This window comes from Calypte anna, chromosome 3 (genome assembly GCF_003957555.1).
Source record: "Calypte anna isolate BGI_N300 chromosome 3, bCalAnn1_v1.p, whole genome shotgun sequence".
NCBI classification, from domain to species: Eukaryota; Metazoa; Chordata; class Aves; order Apodiformes; family Trochilidae; genus Calypte; species Calypte anna.
Window position 1 is genome coordinate 86,942,666 of NC_044246.1, and position 22,390 is coordinate 86,965,055.

Sequence of the window (22,390 nt, forward strand, 5' to 3'; positions counted from 1 at the left end):
ATGAAACAGGTTAAATTGCACCCACAGCTAACTACAAGTGTTCTTTCCAATGAAGAAAATGCAGAAATCAGCTAGACACCAACCAGAGAACTCCAGCAACTCCTGCATCAGCCAAGTCTTGCCCACTGGACATGAGCCTGTTTGTGTAAATGCACTGCAATGCATCCGTGTGGCAAAGAAAAATGCTGTAAAAGCTTGGCATCATTTGAGAACAGGTTTTTCACTCTAAAAAATACCTGTTTGCAGAAACATTCATCATTCCCTGGCCTGCATTAGAGTAGCCAAGTTCAATCTCCCATCAGGTATCTCCTAGAATACCACATATTACCTGAAGTACTGGAGGTGCAGTACTCAATCCAACATATTAACCAACAATGTGCAAGTTATTGTAGTTCAAATCTTAGTCTCTACTAAGTAATAAAACTTGGAAATACTCCAATATGAGTAGGCCAACAGAAAAATGCTTTTTCCACATAGCAGCCTTAAATTAAAAATTAAATCCACGGCTTCAGAGTCAACTGTACAACACTAAGGTGTATATGTTTGGATAACTTTTCTAATTTAGAGATGTATTTTCAAAGCTTCAAACAATATAGCGTTTTTCAGTTGATATCTCATGTACTTTTAAATATTGCCATTGCTCTTTTCTCATTAACATCACTGAAAAACCTCCAACTGCTGCACTGCTAGAATTCTCTGGATCCTGAGCAATGCCTATTCTCTCCTTGTAATTTTGTTTCTACCATAATCCTCAAACTCTTTATGCAATTAAATATCATTACCAGCATTACACATTCAAGCAATAGGATCCTTCTCCTCCTATACAAATATTTCCCTACAATGCTAACACTAAGAGTTCACAACTAGAGAGACAGGCCATGAGGGTGCAAAGGTAAGTAGCTGTTGCTGTCATAACAAGACACTGGATCCCTTTAAAAATATTTGTATTACTGTTCATCTTTCCCTACAAGCATAAAAAGGTCCAATATATTTTTCCATCTTTTTATTGAAAACCTACGATTTCTTTCATTGATCATTGAATTTCACAGGTCCATTCTTTAACATCAGATTTGTAATGAATAACAATATTTTAATAACAATTTTAATATTTGTAATAACAATATTTTAAATTTGTTTTTAAAAAAACTTGCTTAGGCTATCATATTTCCCAGCAGGATAAAAAAACCAAACCAAAACAGCAACTGGTGAATGAGTTGATTTAACCCTCTGAATGTTATACACTAGATTTTAGTGCATATTTTTTTCTACACTTTCCCTTCTTTCTTTTAATTTACAAGAAGGACTCTATTCTTCCCCTAGCTATACATAACACACTGAGAGAGAGGATAAAACTTTGTTTTCACTTACTTTTGCTGGGATTTATGTCATCAAAACACTAATTTTACTAGCATCCCATGGCATTAAATCCACACTTGCACTGCTGATCAAGAAAATGACATGACTACAAAAAACCTAAAAGTTTTAACGATAAAGATTTTTTTGTCATTTAGTTTAACTGAGAAGCATATGAATATCACATAGATTTTACTCCACAGAAAGTGGGATATCAGTGTGATGGAAAAGAAACTGTGTCAGGTTTTCTTACAGACAGTGTGTCTGTGAAGCTCCACTTGTTACAGTGATACAAATAGCATTGTTAATGTCAAGTGGCTATAAAAGCCTCAAGGGACAGGACTTAGAGATACTACTCAAGCAAAATGGCTGTTTATATTATGCAGCAAATACCTGGTTACAGATGTAATGGGAACACATGCCACAGGAAGACTACATTAAAAATATATTAAGTTATTTATGACTACTCCTTAAGAAGCTAAAAACAATGGCAACCACATTACTAGTATTTATAGTAAGTATTCATGTTGTCAAATGGATTTTGAATAACGTCCCAGACCGGGACACAGCATTGTAGATCTTGGCTCAGATTCCTGGAGTGATAATCTGGGAGATGTGCAGAGTAGTTAAATACATTCACAGTTCTTGTATCCAAACCTGGTTCTCAATGAGATTAACTGACCCAGTTAACAAAGCCAGTGAAGGATGAGGGAAATGCACTTTTTAACTATCTCTTCTCCTTAGTATTATATTAAGCCTAGCCTCCAAATTAGGTCTGGTTTCCCTTCTGTCGTGCTAGTTCATTCTAGCAAGAACTTTTTGTACAGCTAAGAAAACAATAATAGCAAGCAAACTGAAACTTCTTTATGTGGCACATACTTTCTTGATTTTGATTAAAATAAATTCAAATATGTTTATAACATTTGTGCAAATCAAAAGATTCAGTCATCATTTCCAGGCTTTTCACTTGCAAACTCAGAAAGCCTCACTCCGCCAGGCAGAGGGACGACAGCTGCCAGCAGCCTATACCACTAACTTTGTTTTCAGGCTTTCTTTATACAGCACTGCAAATTACATCCATGAAACCTGATTAACTTGATTATTTCAGAAATATCGGATGTTACATGTCTGTATGTGGAATGAGCTTGAGAGACAGTGATAGCAACCAAGAGTCAATGATACAGAGACCTTTAAATTTAAATTTAATGACCAGAATCTACAAGCATTGTGATAACAGAATCCAGAACATTTTATGAAAGTGTTGCTAAAAAGGAATTGTGTCGATTCAAACAATATGTTACATTGTGAGAGTTCCCATTAGGATATACTATAATTTCTTGACACATAACAGTTCAGTAAGTACTTAAAAATATAAAGGTTCTGTATTTTACACTTTCACAGTCCCACTATGTCAGATATGTTCTAGAGTTCACCAGATACTTGGTATACCTTACTCTTCCTAAAAGGTTTATGGAACAAGATCCCATGTAGTAAAGCAGAGCGTGAAAGACCAAGACAGAAATGTCCCCAGAGCTATGGAAAGAAACACAGATGTGCTTTTTCCACACTGTCAGCGTGTATGTATGCATGACAGAAATATATGGTTCACCTTTACAGACAGGCAGGCTACAAGAGAATACCCCTTCAAATACCTACATGTAGTTTCAGCTCAGCACACAGTTTACGTTTTCATATGGAAGACATCCACTATTAGTCAAAAATAGCTTGTTTGATCTAGCACTAAATACTTCTATGGTTAACAGCATGCACAGAAAGCCAGATGACTTTAAAACTATCATAATTATGTAGTCTGTTTCACTGCATTTCCAGTAGACCCACCAGCTAGACTGTCATAGCATTTTAACATCAAATGCTGACCCTTATACTCTTTTGGTAAAGTTCCTTGGAAAAACTTTGCTAAACATTTTTTCCAAATCTTGTATCTGGATTTCAGTCCTAACACCAGTCATTCTCCACAGAATCTGGACACACAGGTTCAGATCCCCCTGTGAGATGCTCTCTGACTTCAGCTGTGATGCAATTTGAAGATCCAGCAGTATCCTGCATTAAAACCTAACCCAGGGTTGACCACTAGCTGGGTCAAGGAGAAGACAGGAGGGGATAGTCAGTTAAAGAGAAATACTGACTTTATTTATTTATTTATTAAAATAATTCTCTTCAAATCATGCTGAGTAGCCATTTTAGTATTGGATTGCTTTTTTTTTTTTTTTTTTTTTTTTTGCGTTACTATAAAATACTAAAAATAGTATTGCAAAAAAAAAAAAAATCTAATTTTCTGCCCACTCGTCTTGATTTAATATATACAAAAATAAATTTATGTTTAAAAATAAATTAGGCAAAAGTAAGGTTTATTACTGAGCATGTGGTGTTAGCTCAGGTTCAAGCTTGATTCTGAACTCAATGGCCAGTATTATTGAGTATTTCTAGACACAGAATCATGTTCTACCTCAAATATGTGCCAAACCTATTGCTAAGTGAAATCTGAAAGATTAAAAAAAAAAAGTGAAATTTTAGCTCTAATTCTGTCATGGCACAGTGAGTGACCCATGACCCTCATAGAGGAGCATCCACATGGATAACAGCCTGTACATTTTCTGTTCAGAAACCAAGGCTGCAGGCCTAGGCTTTATTCTGCTTCCAGAAATACCTTATTTTCCACCAGAACGTCTCATCTGTATGGTGCTGTTTTAATCCTCACCCTTGACTGATTTTATCTCATGTGCCCTCAGCAGAAGTATTGTGAACCTAATCATATCCTTACCCAAGGCTCTCCTCTCCAACCTGAAGTCTTTTCCCATCTTCTTGCAGATGCTAACTCTCCAGACAAAAATATTTTTCATCAATTCCTTATATAAATTCTGAATTTCATTGCTTAACCACTCCCCACAGCGTCTGTAACTTGACTATTTCATTATCATTCAGCTTACCTCTCTTCCATGAACACCTTCTGGTCCTGGTTCTCCTTTATCTCCTTTTTCACCCTAAAAGAATGAATATTTTATTATATACATAAGACAAATATTAACCCTTCACACTTTTTAATAGAAAGAATATTTTAAGATTCTGGTCTGTTCTACGGAAAGTCACACATACACACTCCTGTCTGCAAAAGCAAAACTATTTTTTTACATTCCAGAAGAAATTCTTTCCAAATAAATGCCTCTGAAAAATGTCTAGAACTCTGAGAGCTGCAGCTCTCTGCACTTCACAGTGCTACTGAACATCCATGAAGATTTATCACAGAAAAATATTCTTGGTTCTCACAGTGCTAAAAAAATACGGTGCTGGACAAAAAATTTACACTGGGGAACAGTTTTCCTTTTGAACATCATAACACTGAAATTAAATTAATTGTTTTCATTCTGTGACTGTTTTAAAATAAACAATTCTTGTATTAAATATCTAATGGCAGAACTGTTCTCCATCTTATAATTTGTCTTTGACTCATACTGGTATACGGTTCACTGACTGCATTTGAAAAATTGAAACTATTTCTGTTCTGGCAATTTTCTCACAAGTATGAATACAAACATTATGAATCAAGAGAAAAAACTGTGGGAAGAATACTTCTGATTTGACTATACAAGCTGGTGTTTGCTTATGAAACACTGATTACAAACAACAATATTCTTTGTAGGATACATGAAATGATTCAATCTTCTATTATCTCTTAACTACCATGCTATTCTAGATAACACACATTTCTTCTGAACTAAACAGACCTGCCTAAGAACTGTAAGTTAAAGGAGAATGTCTTCCAGAACCAATAACTCTCAACAGCTCTATAAATGCATCGCTATCACTAGACTTAACTTTGTTAAATGATAAAGGTAACATAATTTTGACAAAAGTGTAAGGACTCACTACTGGAGTCCAGGCTTTCCATAATAAAGAAAGGGAACAGCCCTGCACTGAATTTCAGCTATTGCCAGGGGACTACATTTATCTGAGCAGAACCTATTAATTATGTCAGCATCATCTTCATAATTCTGTTAGGTAAATGGTATTGAACTGACATCATTCACCTAACTTCATTTGTGACACAGCTCTGATTCAGAGCTATTCCTCCAATGGCAATGACAGAGGGTATTTCATCTAATAATCAGTTTTGCTAAATGAGTTTGTATGAGCTTTCTCAAGCAACTGAAGCCTACTAACAAATTAGCAACCACTAACTGTGAATTTAATAATCCCATGCACAAGATGGCTCAGCTAGGTCATTGTTTCTATTAATACATCTTGATGATAACAAGTCTAACACTATGCATTAGCCTGAACCACACTGTTAAAGCTTTTCCTCAAGTATTGCCTTTATTGCTTATAAAAAGCAAAACCAAAACAACAAAACCCAAACACAAAACAAAACAAAAATCAGAACAGAAAAATCTACGCATACATTGCATTAAATGACACCAAACAGTTATAGGAATTCACACTGGTTATTTCAGTATGTTTAATCTATTAAGACCTCTCTGTTCTATGGATTATGGTCTTGCTGGAGATGGGAATTAACCTTTGCTGCCAGTTTAAAGAATAACTGCTGAAGTCCCAAACTTACTATTCTTTATCAAATAGTTCAATTGAAACTTTGAGAAGTTTTCACCACTATGACACACTAAACGTTTAGAACTGCTTTCAGAATCTTTCAACTAATATCACTCATATTGCTACCACCTTGCAATATCTATAAAGCTCCAGTCATATATTTACCATATTTCCTTATCTGAATATATAAGTAGGAGATTTAAAAATCATTACAATTTGTGGAGCTCTTTTTCTTCTGTGATTTCATCTGCTTTCATCCTTTAAGAATGAATGATGTAAATATGTGCAGTTTTGCTTTAGAAGCAGTAGCATTCCTACCAAATCTAAATTTCTTCATGTATAGGTGGAAAACTCAGGTAGAAGCATCTATTCATAATTTGTTACCCAACATCTATAAAAGCCTAAACAGAGAGCCTAAACCAAGGCTTACCCTTTCTTATAATTTGCTTTGATGTCAGATGAGCAACAAGTATCAGACACTCTGACTTTTTCTTCTATGGCAAGCAGACAAAAACTTTAAAATGTTCGTGGGTGGTTCTAGGGACATATGAGGGTGGCTGGTGAATGGAGGGGAAAAGAAACCGAACCCTCCCTTTCTCATGATTTACAACGTATTTGGATTTAAGATGTTTATCAGTTTCTTAGACCAAGTGATGAAAGGCATTCCCTGTTAATGAGCCTGGATCTCTGCAGAACCATGGGCTTTCTGCCAGGTATGCAATTTTACTTTGAAACTATTCTGATTTTTTAAACGGAGTAAATTATTTGTCGATGCTGAGCTCGTTGTGGGGAACGTCCGTGGCCACTGTGAAGCCTAAACTCAAATCAAATAGAGATCAAATTTTTACAAATTACTCTCACGAGAACTGAGCCAAGTCACGCTCGCTTCTGCCTTTATGGAGTGCATAATTAACAGCTTCAAATCCAGCCAATTCACAGGATTGCTGAAGCCACTCTTCAGTGTAGAGGCTGCTGTTAATAATCAACATTATGGCATACAATATAGATTAACAAAAAAGAGAGAAAAATGTGATAGTGACATTTTACATCTAATTTTCCTCCTGCCTGTGCTATATTCAGATGAGACAAAGACTATTTATTGCTAAAACAGGATGACAAAACTCTGAAAGTGCTATGGCTTGTCCATTAGTTAACTAAACCTAATCCAATGTAACACTGATTTATTTGTATTTCTTTGGGTGTATTCTGCTTTCAATCACCTCAATTAAACAAGCTTATGGGGCTGCTTCGGTATAAGTGCTGGAAGGGCTTCAGTCTGCCACATGAAAAAGTGGACACACTGAATTCAGTGGCCAGGGGTTCACACATGGCTTCTGCAAGACTGCAGTAGCAGTATTCAACTCATCTTTCTTGCAGTCTATTTCTTATTATTATTAAGGCAAAGCAATGTATTTGGTAGTAAAATACCTTCATACCTAAACATTTACCAAAAAAGGTAAAATTTCTTTTGCAGCACAGCCCTGTTAATGATACTAATCAGGAATTCCTGATATCCTTTTTTCCAAGAATTTTCAAGTATCATTGTTAACAATAGCTGTAATACTCTTCAAAGTATGCAAGCTATACTATGTCACTAACTCAGTTCTTATACCTCCCACTTTTTAACCTCTAATACTCTGTGATACAAACTGGAAGGCGATAGATTTAGGCTGGGCATTAGGAATAAATGCTTCACTAGGAGGGTGGTGAGACACTGGAACAGGTTGCTCAGAGAAGCTGTGGCTGCCCCCTCTGTGTAAGTGTTGAAGGTCAGGTTATTTGGGGGTTTGAGAAACCTGGTGAAGTGGAAAGTGTGCTGCCCATGCAGAAGGGCTGGAACTAGATGATCTTAGAGGTCCCTTCCAGCCCAAACCATTCCATCATTTTACCCTACATATCTTGATGAGGTAGTTATGGGCTAGTATTTCTTTTTTTAAATACTTTTCTGTGTTTTGCTACAGCTCTGTCTCAGCAGAATTCTCTGTGCATTTTCTTTTCTCTCAATCCTTGATCTGCAGCTTTTTATAAACTGTACCAGCTCATAGTAATGGTTATTGATTTTTCCTAAGTTATGATTTTAAAAAATTCAGCAACTTCAGTTCAGAAAAATAAGCCCTCGTGGCTGTTTTTTTTTAACTTTCTCTCTTTTTTTTTTCTATTTTTTTTCTTTTTTTTTTTTTTTTCTAGCAGATAGATGCTCAGAGATTTGAGTTTATGAAGGCCTCCATCCCAGTAACATTCTTAATTGATTGACCTGTAACCTTTCTGCAGAAAGTGGAATAGTATACTTCAGGAAAGTGGCAATACTCAGGGGAAAGCACCTAAGGACTACTGAGACACTACACCATTTCAAAGGAGTGGAACTCAAGGCAGAACAAGCTGAATAACACGTCAGGTTCTCCCTCCTTCACTTATCCAGACTGAATAATATTGAAAACCTTCATAACAGCTCACAATGTCTTAGTGTCACACACTGAATTTCTAAGCCAGCTCTAAGCATTTCTAAGCCAAAAATTGCTATATAAAGGGAAACTACCACCTCAACTCAATCAAAAGTCTCAGGCACAGAATGATCTGAAGCCAGGCCAGCCCCTGGCTCCAAAACTGCACTGATGAATTATGTCTTCTTGTCAGAAGGAATGAGACAGACATCCATTTTTACTCATTGCAGGAAAAACTTCAAATTCAAAATTATTTCAGTCAATCAGAAAACTGATCCAAAAAATACCCCACAAAAAACCAGAAAAAAACCAAAAAAACCAAAAAAATCAAGTGCAATTAATGGTATAGTGTAGTGCTCTCCAAATGGAGAAATCAAATGCATGAATAATAAATCAAGAATAATCCCTGTAGCTCTACTGGAGGAAAAGGATCTGGGGATTATCATAGATCACACTGTCAGCAAGAGTCTGTAACACAAAGCTATTTTTAAAAGTCTAAACTCCATTCTCCATTTGCCAAACACAAATTGAAAACAAAACCAATTATTTTGGTTTTTACTTGCCACTGACAAGAAGAGTGAAAAACAGTATTTAGTTCAGGGCATCATAATTTTTCATGGAACTTTGTCAACTTTTATGTATCTGCTATTCTCCAAACCAGAAGGACAGAAAGTTTAGGAAAAAAAAAGTTAGGAGGAAAGAGCAAACAAACAATGACAAATCTCAAATATGTGAAAGAATGCTACAGATGGGAAAACAAGTTTTCCATGGTAATAATACAAATAATGGGTTTAATTTGTATATGAAAATATTTAGGTTTTTGAGGGGAGAGGAAGATCTGGGGTTAAAAAAGGCAGAGGAGTAGTATACTGACATAAGAATAGAGTGAAATAGTAGATTTTTCATGGGAATGCTCCATATAGACTTGATGTTAATTCCTCCTATGCGTTTCTTTAAGGGTCTGAGGCAGATATAACCCTGTACACTATACTACATTTCCTCCATATTGGTTCTGCTATGATTGCTCTCTCTTGGAAAATGTGACAGTCACATGTTAAAATAGCTTTAGCTTTTCTTAGGATAATATTCTTACTGAGTAATGACTAGAGTGCTTGCAGAAGGCACCTGTCTTAAAAAGTCAAAATTATTAAATTTAATAAAGAAATTATATCTTTTTTTTCATTAAGGCATTGAAAGACAGACAACAGTGATTCAAATGCCAGCAACATATAGGATAACAATATGACTGAGCTGCTTGCTCTATCTCTATGCCATTATTGCCAAGCACATTGACTGAATAGCATCGGGTTCAGAGATAAACAGCAGCAAAATAAAACTGAAACAAGTAACATGGAGGAAACAGGAGTAGACTGACAAACCTGTTCTGAGGAGTTAGCATCCTCTTTAGATTGAAGGACAGTATCCACATTCGATCAAGTCATGTAGTTTAGGTATACTTATACACTATTGAGGAAAAATAAACTCTCACATTGCAGCATCCACATACACTGATTTCCAAAACAGTCTGTCAATTCCCTGACATCTCAGCAGGCAACAAAGTAGGCTCAGTTATTGCTTTATTGAAAACTTTTGTTACCTAGCCTATAGAACTATGATATACTTGAGAACTAGGCCTTCAAAAAGTTCAGAACCTTACTGAAAACACAAATGAACAATTTGATCTCTCAATGGGTTCCTTACAGATCTCTGAATCTCACCTTGGTCCTTATCTTCCTCAGTGTAACCCTATCTTGTGGAAGTATAAGACTGCCTAACACTCCTTGATGATGACAAGAGCAAGTAGCTGAGATCATCAATGAAATAATAAAATGCATCAAATAATACTGTGATAAATTGAGAAGATAATCTATGTAGAATAGTAATTAACATACCTTGTTCTCACCTAAGAGACTTGCTAGGGTAAAAGAAACATAAAGATATAACTTGATCCTTTTGGGTGACAGATGTTACCAGCACAAGAAGAAAACCTGCTGAGTTTTTTGATAACTCTGACTTGCTACAATTTGTACAAGACTAACCACAATCTAACATCCAGCTTTTTTATTTAAAAATAAATACAGCAAACAAATGCACTCAGGCTCAAGATGCTCACACTGGCTTTGCTTTTTACCACACGAAATTTAGAACTCGTGGCTTGCAAACTTTGCTCCGTATGCTGTCCTGCCATGGCTCATACTGCCATCATCATTTCACTACTTTTTTCTTTTTTTTTTCAAACCTTTTAATGCCAAGGAGAAACCACAAACAATATTAACATCCAAAACCCAACTCTTTTTGGTAATTGTTTGATCATACATTTCCAGACTTAACTTGAAAAAAAATACTCCTTAACTCAAGATTAGGTTTTTTTCATAAAAATAAGTAAGATTACTTAAAGTATGAGCTATACAAAAGCAGAGTTTTAGTTTTCTAGATAATGTGTATTCCTAAAATCCAATTGAATATATTGATGCTCTCTCCAGAGAAAGTTGGTAAAATTTATTTATAGGGAAAACTCAAAGGATTTTCAAAGAAACATCTTCACTTTTCACTTTCCAGTATCTTCCTGTTGATATCTAACCATGCAGATTAGTTATGTTTCTTTCAGCATTTTTCCTTGAAAAAATTCCTTTTTTTTTTTTCTTTTTTTTTGTCACTGAAAAAACCACTGATTCTAATAGTCCCTAGGAACTAAGAATAATCTTGAAGTGAGTCTGAGATCCAGCCCACATCCAGACCACAGGCATGACCTTTTTCAGACTAGATCACACTATTTTCTCCATTCTTCACAAATGTTCCCTCATCCTTCTTTCAGCCACTTATTCTGAATATCATTGCTAAAGCTCTATTCATCATTTGCCTTCTCCATTGCTGGTTCTCATGCACACATATTTAAATACTGGGAAACATATGTACTAAACTCATGTACTAAACTCAGAGCCTTTAATATCTTCTGCCTCCAGTCCGTTCTACTCTGATGAGCACAAAATCTACACAACAGATAAAGCATCATTTTCATATTTTTTATTTGCTCTTCATCAATCAAGTCTTGCTGTTTTGTAGGTATCTATCTTCTGTCTTAAATGTCATATTTAAATTATAGCTTTGGGATGACATAAATGGCCTGCTCTGTCTTTGCACTGTGCCTAACACAAGAGAATATTAATACATGGTTTGGCTTGAACAAATATTAGAGCTGTTACCAAATTTTAATCTTATATCATTCTTGAAAAAGCTAATAGTTGAATTGGGCCCCAACTTAGACACCAAATTCTGGTGTTAGGAAAATATAAATTTTAATAATATATTTGAATTTGGTAGCTTGTGTATCTATCAACAGATGAAAAACTAAAGTGAGAAAGCTGTCTCATTTAATGAGCACATGAGTTTTCCCTTTCTTAAGTAAATACTACAAATGTATTTGACTTTCAGTTTCAATTGTTTAAAATTCTAGCTGCCTTTTAGTGGGGAGGTTTCTGTTTAAACTGGCCTCTCATTAGTGTTCAACAATTTTTTCCATAGCAGGCATGAACTAGTTTCTTTTGAGGGATGGTCTCTTAAGGTAACCTAAAAGCTACCTACATGTTCTTGTCAGCAGCTGACAAATAGCATTGTTTTCACAGTGAATGATTTTTCTAGACACCCACGCTTTCAAGGTTTTGGCAGGGTATTGCTACTGTTATTTAGGCTCTAAAAGATGTTCTGCATATGGTTAAAGCAATAGCAAGTGTCTGTGCAAACTGATGGACTGCTGTCAGCACCTCTATTTTCTACAACATGACAACTGAAATAATTTCATTTTCTGTAACTGTGACTATTAAACCGTGTTCATCAGGCCCACAATACAGCCAGCAGCATCCATTACCTCTATTCCTTTTAGACTGGGTTAAATAGTTTATTTAGGTCATAGAAATGCTTATTTCAGACCAGGAAACTGGGGTTTTAATAAAGGTGTCCCAGTGGATACTGGTACAATCTAAAAATGGGATGTGCTCAGTTTTCTGATGGATATTTATCTCAGGTGGAGGATTGATCTGTGTTCAGAAGAAGCAGACCTTCCTCAGGCTTCACTTAGGGCAATAGAAAGCACAGCTAGAAAAGTAGGAAAGGTCTGCCTTTTGCATAAATCTTATTAATTTTTTCTCTTTCTGATAGGACCCATATCCACATCTCCCACTTCCCCAGCAATTGTCCATGCAGCCTGCTCATACTATACTGTGCTTGAAAATAATTGTGGAATTTCTGTTCTAGTGCTGTGCGGTGCAGTGCAAAAAATCAACGGGTATAGAATAATTGGTCAAAATGGCTTCCTGATTTATTTACTTTATTATGCATCTCACAGACAGCCACAATAGCAGTACACAGGGATACTAACACTAGGAAGAATCAGTTAGAAAGGAGGAGATGGGGGAGAAAGACTGTTTTTATGATTTGACAGTATTACCTTAACAAGCATCAACTACTGCTAAGTGAAAAAAAAAGTACTTTGAAGACTGAGATGTACTTAAACATGTATGCTGCTGAATTTTCAGCCACTTTATAACATCTATGTCTGCCTTTACAGACTGTGGAAAGCTTCCTCCACTCATACACACCCACCAAGTCTACATATATATATACACACACACATATATATACTTATATAAATACACATACGTATATGTATTTACAAATATATATGTGTGTATATAAATATATTTATAATTATTTATGTGTTATAAATACCTTTATACATATATATATTAATATATATATGTGTTTGTCTGTCTGAAAAAAAGATTCTATCATCTCCTGCTCTGTGGTGAGCAAGTTAAGAAGCCTTTTTGTTGTTTCCTCTTTCATCACTCTCAGTCCATGAATTCTGATCCTTATCCTAATGGCAAAGAATTCTCTAATTGGATATTCACTCACTCAAAACTCCAAGAGTGTTTAGGAAGCCCATTAACTTAAACAAACCTGCAAATTTGCTTCTTAGCATTCATGCGTCTTTTAGAAATATCATATAAAAGAATGTCTTTTAAAAGGTCTTACAACATGAGGCTAAATTATAAAAACTATAAGACTTCATCAGCATACATGCAATTTATGCTAAATGATTCTAACACTGCAACTTCAATACTGTTTAATTAGATTATCCTATTGCCTTTCCTCATCAGATACCTGTCAGTACTCTCTTTTTCATAGAGAATAATCCTCTGCAACAGTGCATACAACATAATCTCACTGATAGAAGCAGCTGCAGTGCACTGATGGCCTCCTTGCTGTGGAGCCCTGCCAGCTACATCTTAGAGCTTATCTCTGCTCAGCAAATCCCAAGAACTGCCTCCTGTTTGAAAGAAAGACTCACATGTCAGAAGCTCTGTTCAGTTCTCTGTGTTAAAGTAATACGCTGCACCTGCCAGCAAGGATTCAGTAGTTCTTACTCCCTTATTGCCTGCTTCCTTCAGGCCTCATTTTTGTCTTAAAGTTCTTGGTGGGGAAAGCTTTCCTTTGATAACTGCATTGCAGTAAGTCAAAATAATTAAGTCAGAAGTGATTTAATTTAGAAATCTATTACTTGGTATGTTATGAAATAATTTTGTAATTGTATTATATCTCCTATAAGGGACTGGCTTATTCCAGCACACACAAATATGTATGTAAACATACAAGCATATTAGTGTAAATGTGCACTTTTAACTGGAAATTAAGGAAATACACTCAAAATTAAACTTACTACCAGATCTGGGATCAAGAAAATGTATCATACTATACTATCAGAAAATAATGAGAATTACAGATGTATGAAGCTGCTTCAGTTTTTAGTCCTGGCTAACTGTAAGACCAGATCAATGATAACAGCTGAAGTTATCCAGAGCCCATGAGATCAGTAAGGAGCTGACGGGCACATGGTACTGTACACTGTACCTACAGTGCTTCTCACAGCACTTACAGTTAAAGACAACTTTTTCCTCAAATATGTTAAGCAAAGATATAAGTGAAATGTGAACAGCTTTTGGAAAAGTAAAATAAGGAAAGAATGGACCAATGTGTGTATGGGTGGTTGTCTGCACAACAGAAAAGATAAGCTATGAACCTGGATAAAGGGAAGAGAGAAGGCACAGATAATCAAGAACATGTGATAAAATCAGCAAGCAGATGAAAAAAAAATAAATTCAGAAGCACTGATAAGAAAATAAGTTTTAACAAAAATGACTGGATGTTGAACTGCAGTCAGTTTCACTGCTACCATCTTGTAGAAAAACTCACGATGGATTATTTCCAGGCCTCTCTAATCTGGCTGAGCTCACAGTTAGTTTGCAAATTAATTATCTTCCAGCATTTCTTTTCAGAAATCATATTTTTAAAATTCTGTCTGTTTAGACTAATAAATAGTAAACAAAAAACCCCTTTCATAATGAATTATAAGGCCTTTAATAAAAAATTATTTTTAGAGTCAGAAGATAAAATATTTTACATCATAACAATATTCTTTATCACTTGGACTAAAAGACTAGATAGACAGAGGATAACCCCTCTTTTTCTGGTGAACCAAAAACACAGGATTATCCACTTATCACAGCAAAAAACTACATACTAGCCAACCTGAGAAAAGCCAGAAAATCAGAATTTATGTACTCTACTTTGACTCTGAAAAGGAGTAAGATTTACTACTTATAGACAGCATCCAGTCCACATATATTCTGAAAGGCATCACAACCAAATGGAAGAAGTAAGACACTAGAAATTATAGAATCATAGAATGTTCAGGTCCCTCTCCACAAGGCTGCTCTCTAGACAAGTGGATCCCAGTCTGAACTTCAAATCTTGGGTTTCTTCCCACATTGGTACTGATGTGCCCCACTGTCACATCTAAACTACTCTCAATTTCTTTAACCTCTTTCAGAAATACACATACAAATGCCAGACATTTTTTCTTGGTTTTCTGCACTCAAGGTCCATGCCCATCTCTACCCTCTCTCCTGTACAGAAGTGCCCTGATCCAAGCTCAGGCATTCACCCCATTGGTGCTACAAAACCCTCTGAGTTGTTAAATGGAAACTGGGACCTCAACATGTCTACATTGGGAGAAACAGTGCTGTATTCTTTCCCACTGCCAATGGGTATGTCTTTGCTCTTCCATCAGATGCTAAAAAATGATAGATTAGTTTTAAATTAATCCCATTTATCATTCTTTGCATTCAAAATGTTTACAGCCTTAGCCAATTCCAAATTAGTACATCTCTTCTAGGCATCAACAGCTGTAATCATGCCCAGTTATCCATCTCTGGACAGATCTTCACAGAAATCTTCAAGGTAGCACAAAAGTTACTGGCAGGAGTACATCCAAAGTGGCACTCTGCTTAAGCTATGAAGTCTTCCACCTCAACAGAGTGCACACTTAGAAGGTTACAATGCTTCCAATACCCCAGATAGCTCATTCAGAACAGTTCTGCCTTTTTCTGCAGAGAATCACATGTGCTTTCTTGCCTAGAGATCCACATACGAGCCTACAATGCAAGAGGCTTCCTACATTGCGGCAACAATTGGAATTTGGACGGCTTTATGGATTGAAATAAACTGTATTCAGTATGTAAAAGTTACTATTTTTAAAATTTAAGATTATCCCAAATCTTGCTGGAGATAAATCAGACTGAAAAAAAGAAAAAAAACATGGAAAATGCACGAGTCAAATATTAGTAGTGTGTTCAATAGCTCAATTTCCAAGTGGAGGTCAGTGATGAGTGGTGTTCCTCAGGGGTGTGGTGCTGTTTTACATCTTTCTTGGAAGCAGACAGTGGGGCTGACTGCACTCTCAGCACGTTTGCTGAAGATACAAAGCTGTGTGGTATGGTTGATACACTGGAAGGAGGGGAGGCCATCCAGAGGGACCTTGACAGGCTTGAGAGGCAGACCTGTGCAAACCATGTAAAGCTCAGCAAGGCCAGGTGAAAGGTCCTGCACATGGGATGGGGCAATGTCAAGCACAGATATAGGCTGGGTGGAGAATAGATTAAGAACAGCCCAGAAAAAGGACCTGGGGATGTTGGTTGCTGAAAAACTCAACATGAGCTAGCAATTTACTCTTGCAGCACAAGAAGTGCACCATATCCTGGGCTGCATCAAAAGAAGCATTTCTCGGGTCAAGGGAGGTAATTCTGCTCCTCTACTTCACTCTTGTGGGGCCCCACCTGGAGTATTGTGTCCAGCTCTGGAGCCTCCAAAGTAAGAAGGACATGAAGCTGTTGAAGAAAGTCCAGAGGAGGGCCACAAAGATGATCAGGGTTCTGAAGCACCTCTTCTATGAAGAAAGGTTGAGAGAGTTAGGGTTGTTCAGCCTGGAGAAGATGAGGCTCCGGGGCAATCTTTTTGCAGTTTTCCAGTACCTGAAGGAGGCCTACAGAAAAGCTGGAGAGGGACTTTTATAAGAGCAATAGTGATGGGATGGGTGGGGGGAACGGTTTCAAACTAGAAAAGGGTAGAATTAAATTAGATATTAGGGTGGTGAGATGCTGGAACATGTGGCCCAGAAAAATTATGGATGCCCTCTGCCTGGAAGTGCTGAAGGCTAAGTTGGATGGAGCTAAAAACAATCTGCTCCCACAATCTGTGGGAGGTGTCCTTGCCCATGGCAAGAGGATTGGAAGTAGATTACCTTTAAGGTTCCTACAAAACCCAAATGATCCTATGATTATATTTCTAATCCACAGTAGAAAGAGTTTGAGAATTCTCTCAGCACTTAGGTATGGACAAAGTCACTTCTCTCCTCCACTGATTTTCGTTCTCAGTAAGACATAAATTGTTTACACTCAAACCTCACTTTCCATTTTGAGGTACATGAATAACTCTGGTAATAATACCAAATGGTAATGGATAAGAAAGAACTGTGACTAACTCAATACAGGCATGATGAGAGAAATGACATGGCAAAGGACAAATGTAGTGCAAATATATTCAAAATGATGAAAAGGGTAAAATCTTTGCATCCTGTATTTAGCCATAACACTTATGCACAAAGTCAAAGCTTCCTATGTGCAATTACTGCTAATGGTCACTTCAGAAGGAGCGAGAGTGAAAACTTTAGGCCACACAGAAAGTGAAAGAGAAGGTGAAAGAGAAGGTAAAAAAGGAATTTCCATGTGAGGAGACAGAGATACAAACAAGGATTTTTTCTGTGATATTCTATACACTGAGGTTTTCCTACCATCTTTAAACACTGCAACAGAACTCAAAAACATCCAAAGGCAGCTAGTAAGGATCATCAAACACGGAAGTCTTCTTAGTAAAAGATACTAAGTAAGCTAGTATTCTTCAATTTGGAAAAGAGAGCTCAGAAATGCATGACAGATGCTTATTGATTCTTGACTGAAAGTGAAAAGAACAAAAATCTTCCAACAAAATGTGGGGACACCAATTTAAATTAAGAGGAAGTAAGTTCCAAATAAACAAAAGGAAATGATGCTTCAAACACAACATAATTCCTCACCACAGGATACTGCAGATGCTCAAAGTTTACATGAACTCAAGGGAAAACTGCACTCACTAATGAAGAGAAGTCCATTGAAAGCTACTAAATTCACTGAAAATACATCTGGCTGCGATTGCAGTCTTGAATAATTGGAGGCTGGAAGAGTATTTGCTTACTTTGTCCTTATGCTTTTCCCTGGGCACCGTTTCTGGCTATCATTAGAAGCAGGATGCTGAGCCTGGTGACCATTTAATCTGACCAAATGGGTATGTGTAAGTAAATTAAATAGTGATACAGCCTGGAACAGGGAACTTGGTCTTCTATATCATCAAACTGATAGACTCCAGCTGTGAAGGTGTCTTGCAGACACGTCAATGAGTCTAATTAGCATTTCCCTATATAATTCCCAGGCACAGTTCAAAAGTTATCATAGGCTAGGGACTATTCTCAGCAGGCAGTTTTCATTAAGATTGTTTAAAGGGCAAGAAAGTTAAACAGTATGAAGGTGGCCAGATAAAGCCAAATACCACAGAACTACAGTATAAACCTGGCAATGTTTAGCTTAATAGGATAAATGCCAATGCAACTGCTTTTATTAAAGGTAGAGATTTCCTGTAGAATTAACAATATACTTTCTCCTTTCCCCTAGAATATCTGTGTACAGATGTCTCTGTAATCGTATATGATCTGGTTGGTAACAAAAAAATTCTGTCATAAAAAGAGTTGCATGCCCATACTCTGAGATGGTTGCTTTGTAAAACAACATTTAACCTCATAGGATTTCATGAAATAAATTCTAAAGTACTACCCACAATGTCAGAGCAGAATAGTCATGCAAACAAACCAAAGAAAAACAATCAAACCAATTCCAAAGCTTAAAAGGTGTAAACAGGTGCCTAAATAGTTACAAGATTAGAAAGAGAAAACCTCAATGTTTTCCTTTATAATGTTAAGAGATAATTAAAAAAAAAAAATCCAAATTTACACCCATCTGGTAAAGTACCCAGTCTTGAGTTCACGAAATAGAATCATAGAAAGTCAGGTTGGAAGCAACCTCAAGGATCATCTGGCACAGTCCTTTTAATATTATTGCTTATTACTGCTTATGTGAGATGTCTCAGCACCCCGTCAAGCTGAGACTTAAAACTTTTCAAAGTGGGAGAATCCACAATTTCCCCTGGGAGGTCAATCCAACATCTGACTGTCCTCATAGTGAAAAATTTTCCTCTTGTGTTCAATCAGACACAGGATTTAAAGGACTCTAGAATATCTTCCCCCTGTGTTGATGATTAGTAGAATTTAAGGAACCACATTTTCAACACAGTGGCAGTGACTCTACCACCATCCAAACAAACTTGGGAATCAGATCCTTGCTTTATAATGCAAAATGCACCTTCTCTCATTATTAAAAAAAAAATAATATTCAAACAGAAAGGTCTGTAGAGGTAGTGGCCAAAATTACATAAACATTTTCTGCTTACCAAATTTACTCCTATTTTTTTTTTCAGTCTGAAGCATTTCTAGCAGAATCTAGAGCTGAAAAACAGAATTGCTGCACTAATAATACACAGGAGGGTTACTAACTGCTACTTTTAATTTCAATTTTTAGTATTTTCAATTATACACCTTTGAGGTCCAGGCTTGTATGGTATCCATGACTAAAGGCTTCTATTTTTCAAATAGATTGGAAGCTTCCCCAGTATTTGAGATGTCTTATGTGCACTGGTTTCAGCACTGGGATTTATGGTCCAGACATCAAAATATTAGAAAGACTAAATAATGACTAACTGCAATTAGGACCTTGGAAAAGAGGGGTGATTCCTTTTTCATTTACTTATACTTAAGAAAAAAGCACTGAAGATTGTGAAATAAAAGACTACACCTGGGGACACACTAGAAGTTCATAGCCTTCTGTGTTCTGAATGGGTGAAAGACAGACAGAGGAGTATTTTATAAGGTGTGATAGGATGAAGTAGAGAATGTTGAGCCTCCAGGAAACCATCATGACACTAAGATCTATTAGGAATTTTCTTCCAAAGGAAATAGAGGAAGCCATATTTCCTGCAATAATTCAAATTGTACTTCACAAAACAGTAAATATATACAAAGAACATCCTGCATTTAGAAGAAAATGAAGCAGATGACAATTTTTTCTACATTTAGGTTGGACAAGGCCCAGATTCTCTCCTCATATGTATAAACAATCAAAACATATAAAAGGTAAAGAAAAAAGGATGAAACTTTGGAAATACTGAATGACAAACATTATGATTTTACTCTCAAAGTTTCCCTTAGTCAAATATATATAACTTTTTTATTTATATAATTTTACTGAGAAATATCAAAGAATTGCAATAAAACAATAACTTTACCAAAGATAAGTGTTCACAAGTGCATATGTCAGCACATGCACATGCTCAGCTCCAAATGACTTTCAGTTTTTAAATCCAATGTTCAGAGTGTGAGATGGGAGAGAAATATGCTTTATAAAACAAAGCAACAAGGAAAACTGCAATTGAAAAGTCCTCCAGAACAGAGTCATCCTCCTACTCCAACACTCACAATTTCTGAGTCTTCTGAGATATCAATTATTACTGTGATTTAGTCTATATTACAGAAAACCTTACTTACCCCTCTGAGTTAAAAAAGAAACAGGGATTTTATACTAGGATTTTGTAGCAGCTAAGTGAGCCAAGGAATGCAGCTTTCCCAGCTCTGTGAAATCACTATTATCTATTAGTGACAAACCAGTCATGTTTGCTTAGCTATAATTAACATGTAATTGCATCCTCTTTTTTGTCACCACTATTCCAAATAAAATACAGATTTGTTCCACACCTGCTGACAAATTATAATGAAATCTATATGGTCTTCAGGTTCCATGAGCCCCACAAAATTGAATTTTCAGTTCAATTACTGAAGAACCATATCTGTAAAGTATACTACAGTAAGTACATATTCTTACCAAGACAGTAGACAAGATGACAGAAAAATCAGGGATGTGAGTGAAGAGTACTAGCTGAAGTGACCAAAGGAAGCAAAAGCCAGTAGGTAAAAGAGAATGAATTACAGATTTAACAAAGGAGGAAAAAAAAGACATTGCAGAGCTTATTTGTGTGATTAACTAATAGGCTTTCAGCCAGTTTCAACTCCCAAGCATTGCAAATATTTCAAGTATGAAACTGAATGATAATAAATATGATTTCAACCTCTGTAGGCTTCAAGATCTCAGACCTAACTCCAACAGTCAATTTTTTGATTAAGCTTCTAACAGCTGCAAAGCTCAACATATTGTATGTGCCCACTTATCTGAACTGAAGCACTTAAACATCTTGCCACAGCAAATTAAGAAGCTACAATTTACAGCAGAAGACACCTTTAGATTTAATTTATGTTGAACAATTTATTTGGTAACTATTTGTGACAGAAAATGAATTATTTCATGGGGTTTCAACAAACCCAAGCTAAAAAGACCCCAGAGAATGCATACACACCCATCATTCAAGCAACCATCTACAATGCTTTCTACATCTACAAGATTTCCATATGTGGAAGAGGGTGAGGAATTCCTTCAATGAGGAAGGGAACATGAGCTGACAGGTGATCAGATATTTAAGCAAGTGGACTGAACTCCCTCAGTTCCAAAACAAGGGCTTGTGAATGTACACACACATCTTAAAAAAAATCTGCCTATATTATATTCTAGTGAGAAATATTTGTCCATACTGGAAATTAAATGTACATTCACATCTCACCTCAGCCAATGTCTGAACAGAAGTAAACAAACAAGACTCCCTGGGATCAAGGTTACTTTTTATTGTTCTCCTCCTTTATGTGGATTTATAATGTAAACACATGTGAAATCAGAAAAATAACATATTCATGTTCACTATTCATAAAATTATAGGATATTTGAGGCTGCACATGATCTCAGGAGGTCTCCAGTACAAGCTCCTGCTCGAAGCAGGGTCAGCTATGGGATCAGGCCAGGTTACCCATGGCTGCAGGAAGAGGCTGCACGGCCCCACTGGGCTTTACTGTCCTATGACAGAAAAGTATTAACTGGGCATTTTCTAATTGGTAAACAGCACCTTCCTTTCTGCACTTTGAGCCCGTTGCTTTGCATGTCATCTACTACAGACATGGAAAGTGGACTATTCCCCCTTTTTTGCAGGAGTGGTGTTCTGTATTTGAGGACTGTTTACATATTTTTTTTCCAGCTGACTCTAGACTGAGAAACCTTCATTCATTAAATCCTTCCTTGAAGGTTTTTTGTTCCTGAGCACCAGTCGTTCTAGGTGCTCTCCTTTCAATATCCTTCAATATCCTATCAATATCAATATTGAATATCTTTCAATAACAAATAACACAGGAATATTTAGTTAGCATGGCAGACAATATTCCCACTTAAAAGCATATTGGTAAGAATATTCCACTTGCAATTGCCTGAGTTCATTTAACCTGTGCTCAGCTTCTGGTCCAAATCCTCAGATTTTTATTAATGGGTAGATAATATTTGTTCTCAGCTCTGATTTATTCTCCTTTATAGGTAGCTCCTCACATTTGCTCCTTCTGCAATGGA

General features: G+C 36.3%; 1 protein-coding gene across 1 annotated transcript in view; it reads right to left on the reverse strand.

The window, feature by feature from the left end:
• COL19A1 (collagen type XIX alpha 1 chain) overlaps positions 1-22,390 on the reverse strand; it is a 174,085-nt gene that overhangs the window by 86,454 nt on the left and 65,241 nt on the right. The window contains exon 12 of the mRNA XM_030447493.1: positions 4,302-4,355. Within this exon, the coding sequence (XP_030303353.1) occupies positions 4,302-4,355 (54 nt within the window). The remainder of the gene's footprint in view (positions 1-4,301; positions 4,356-22,390) is intronic.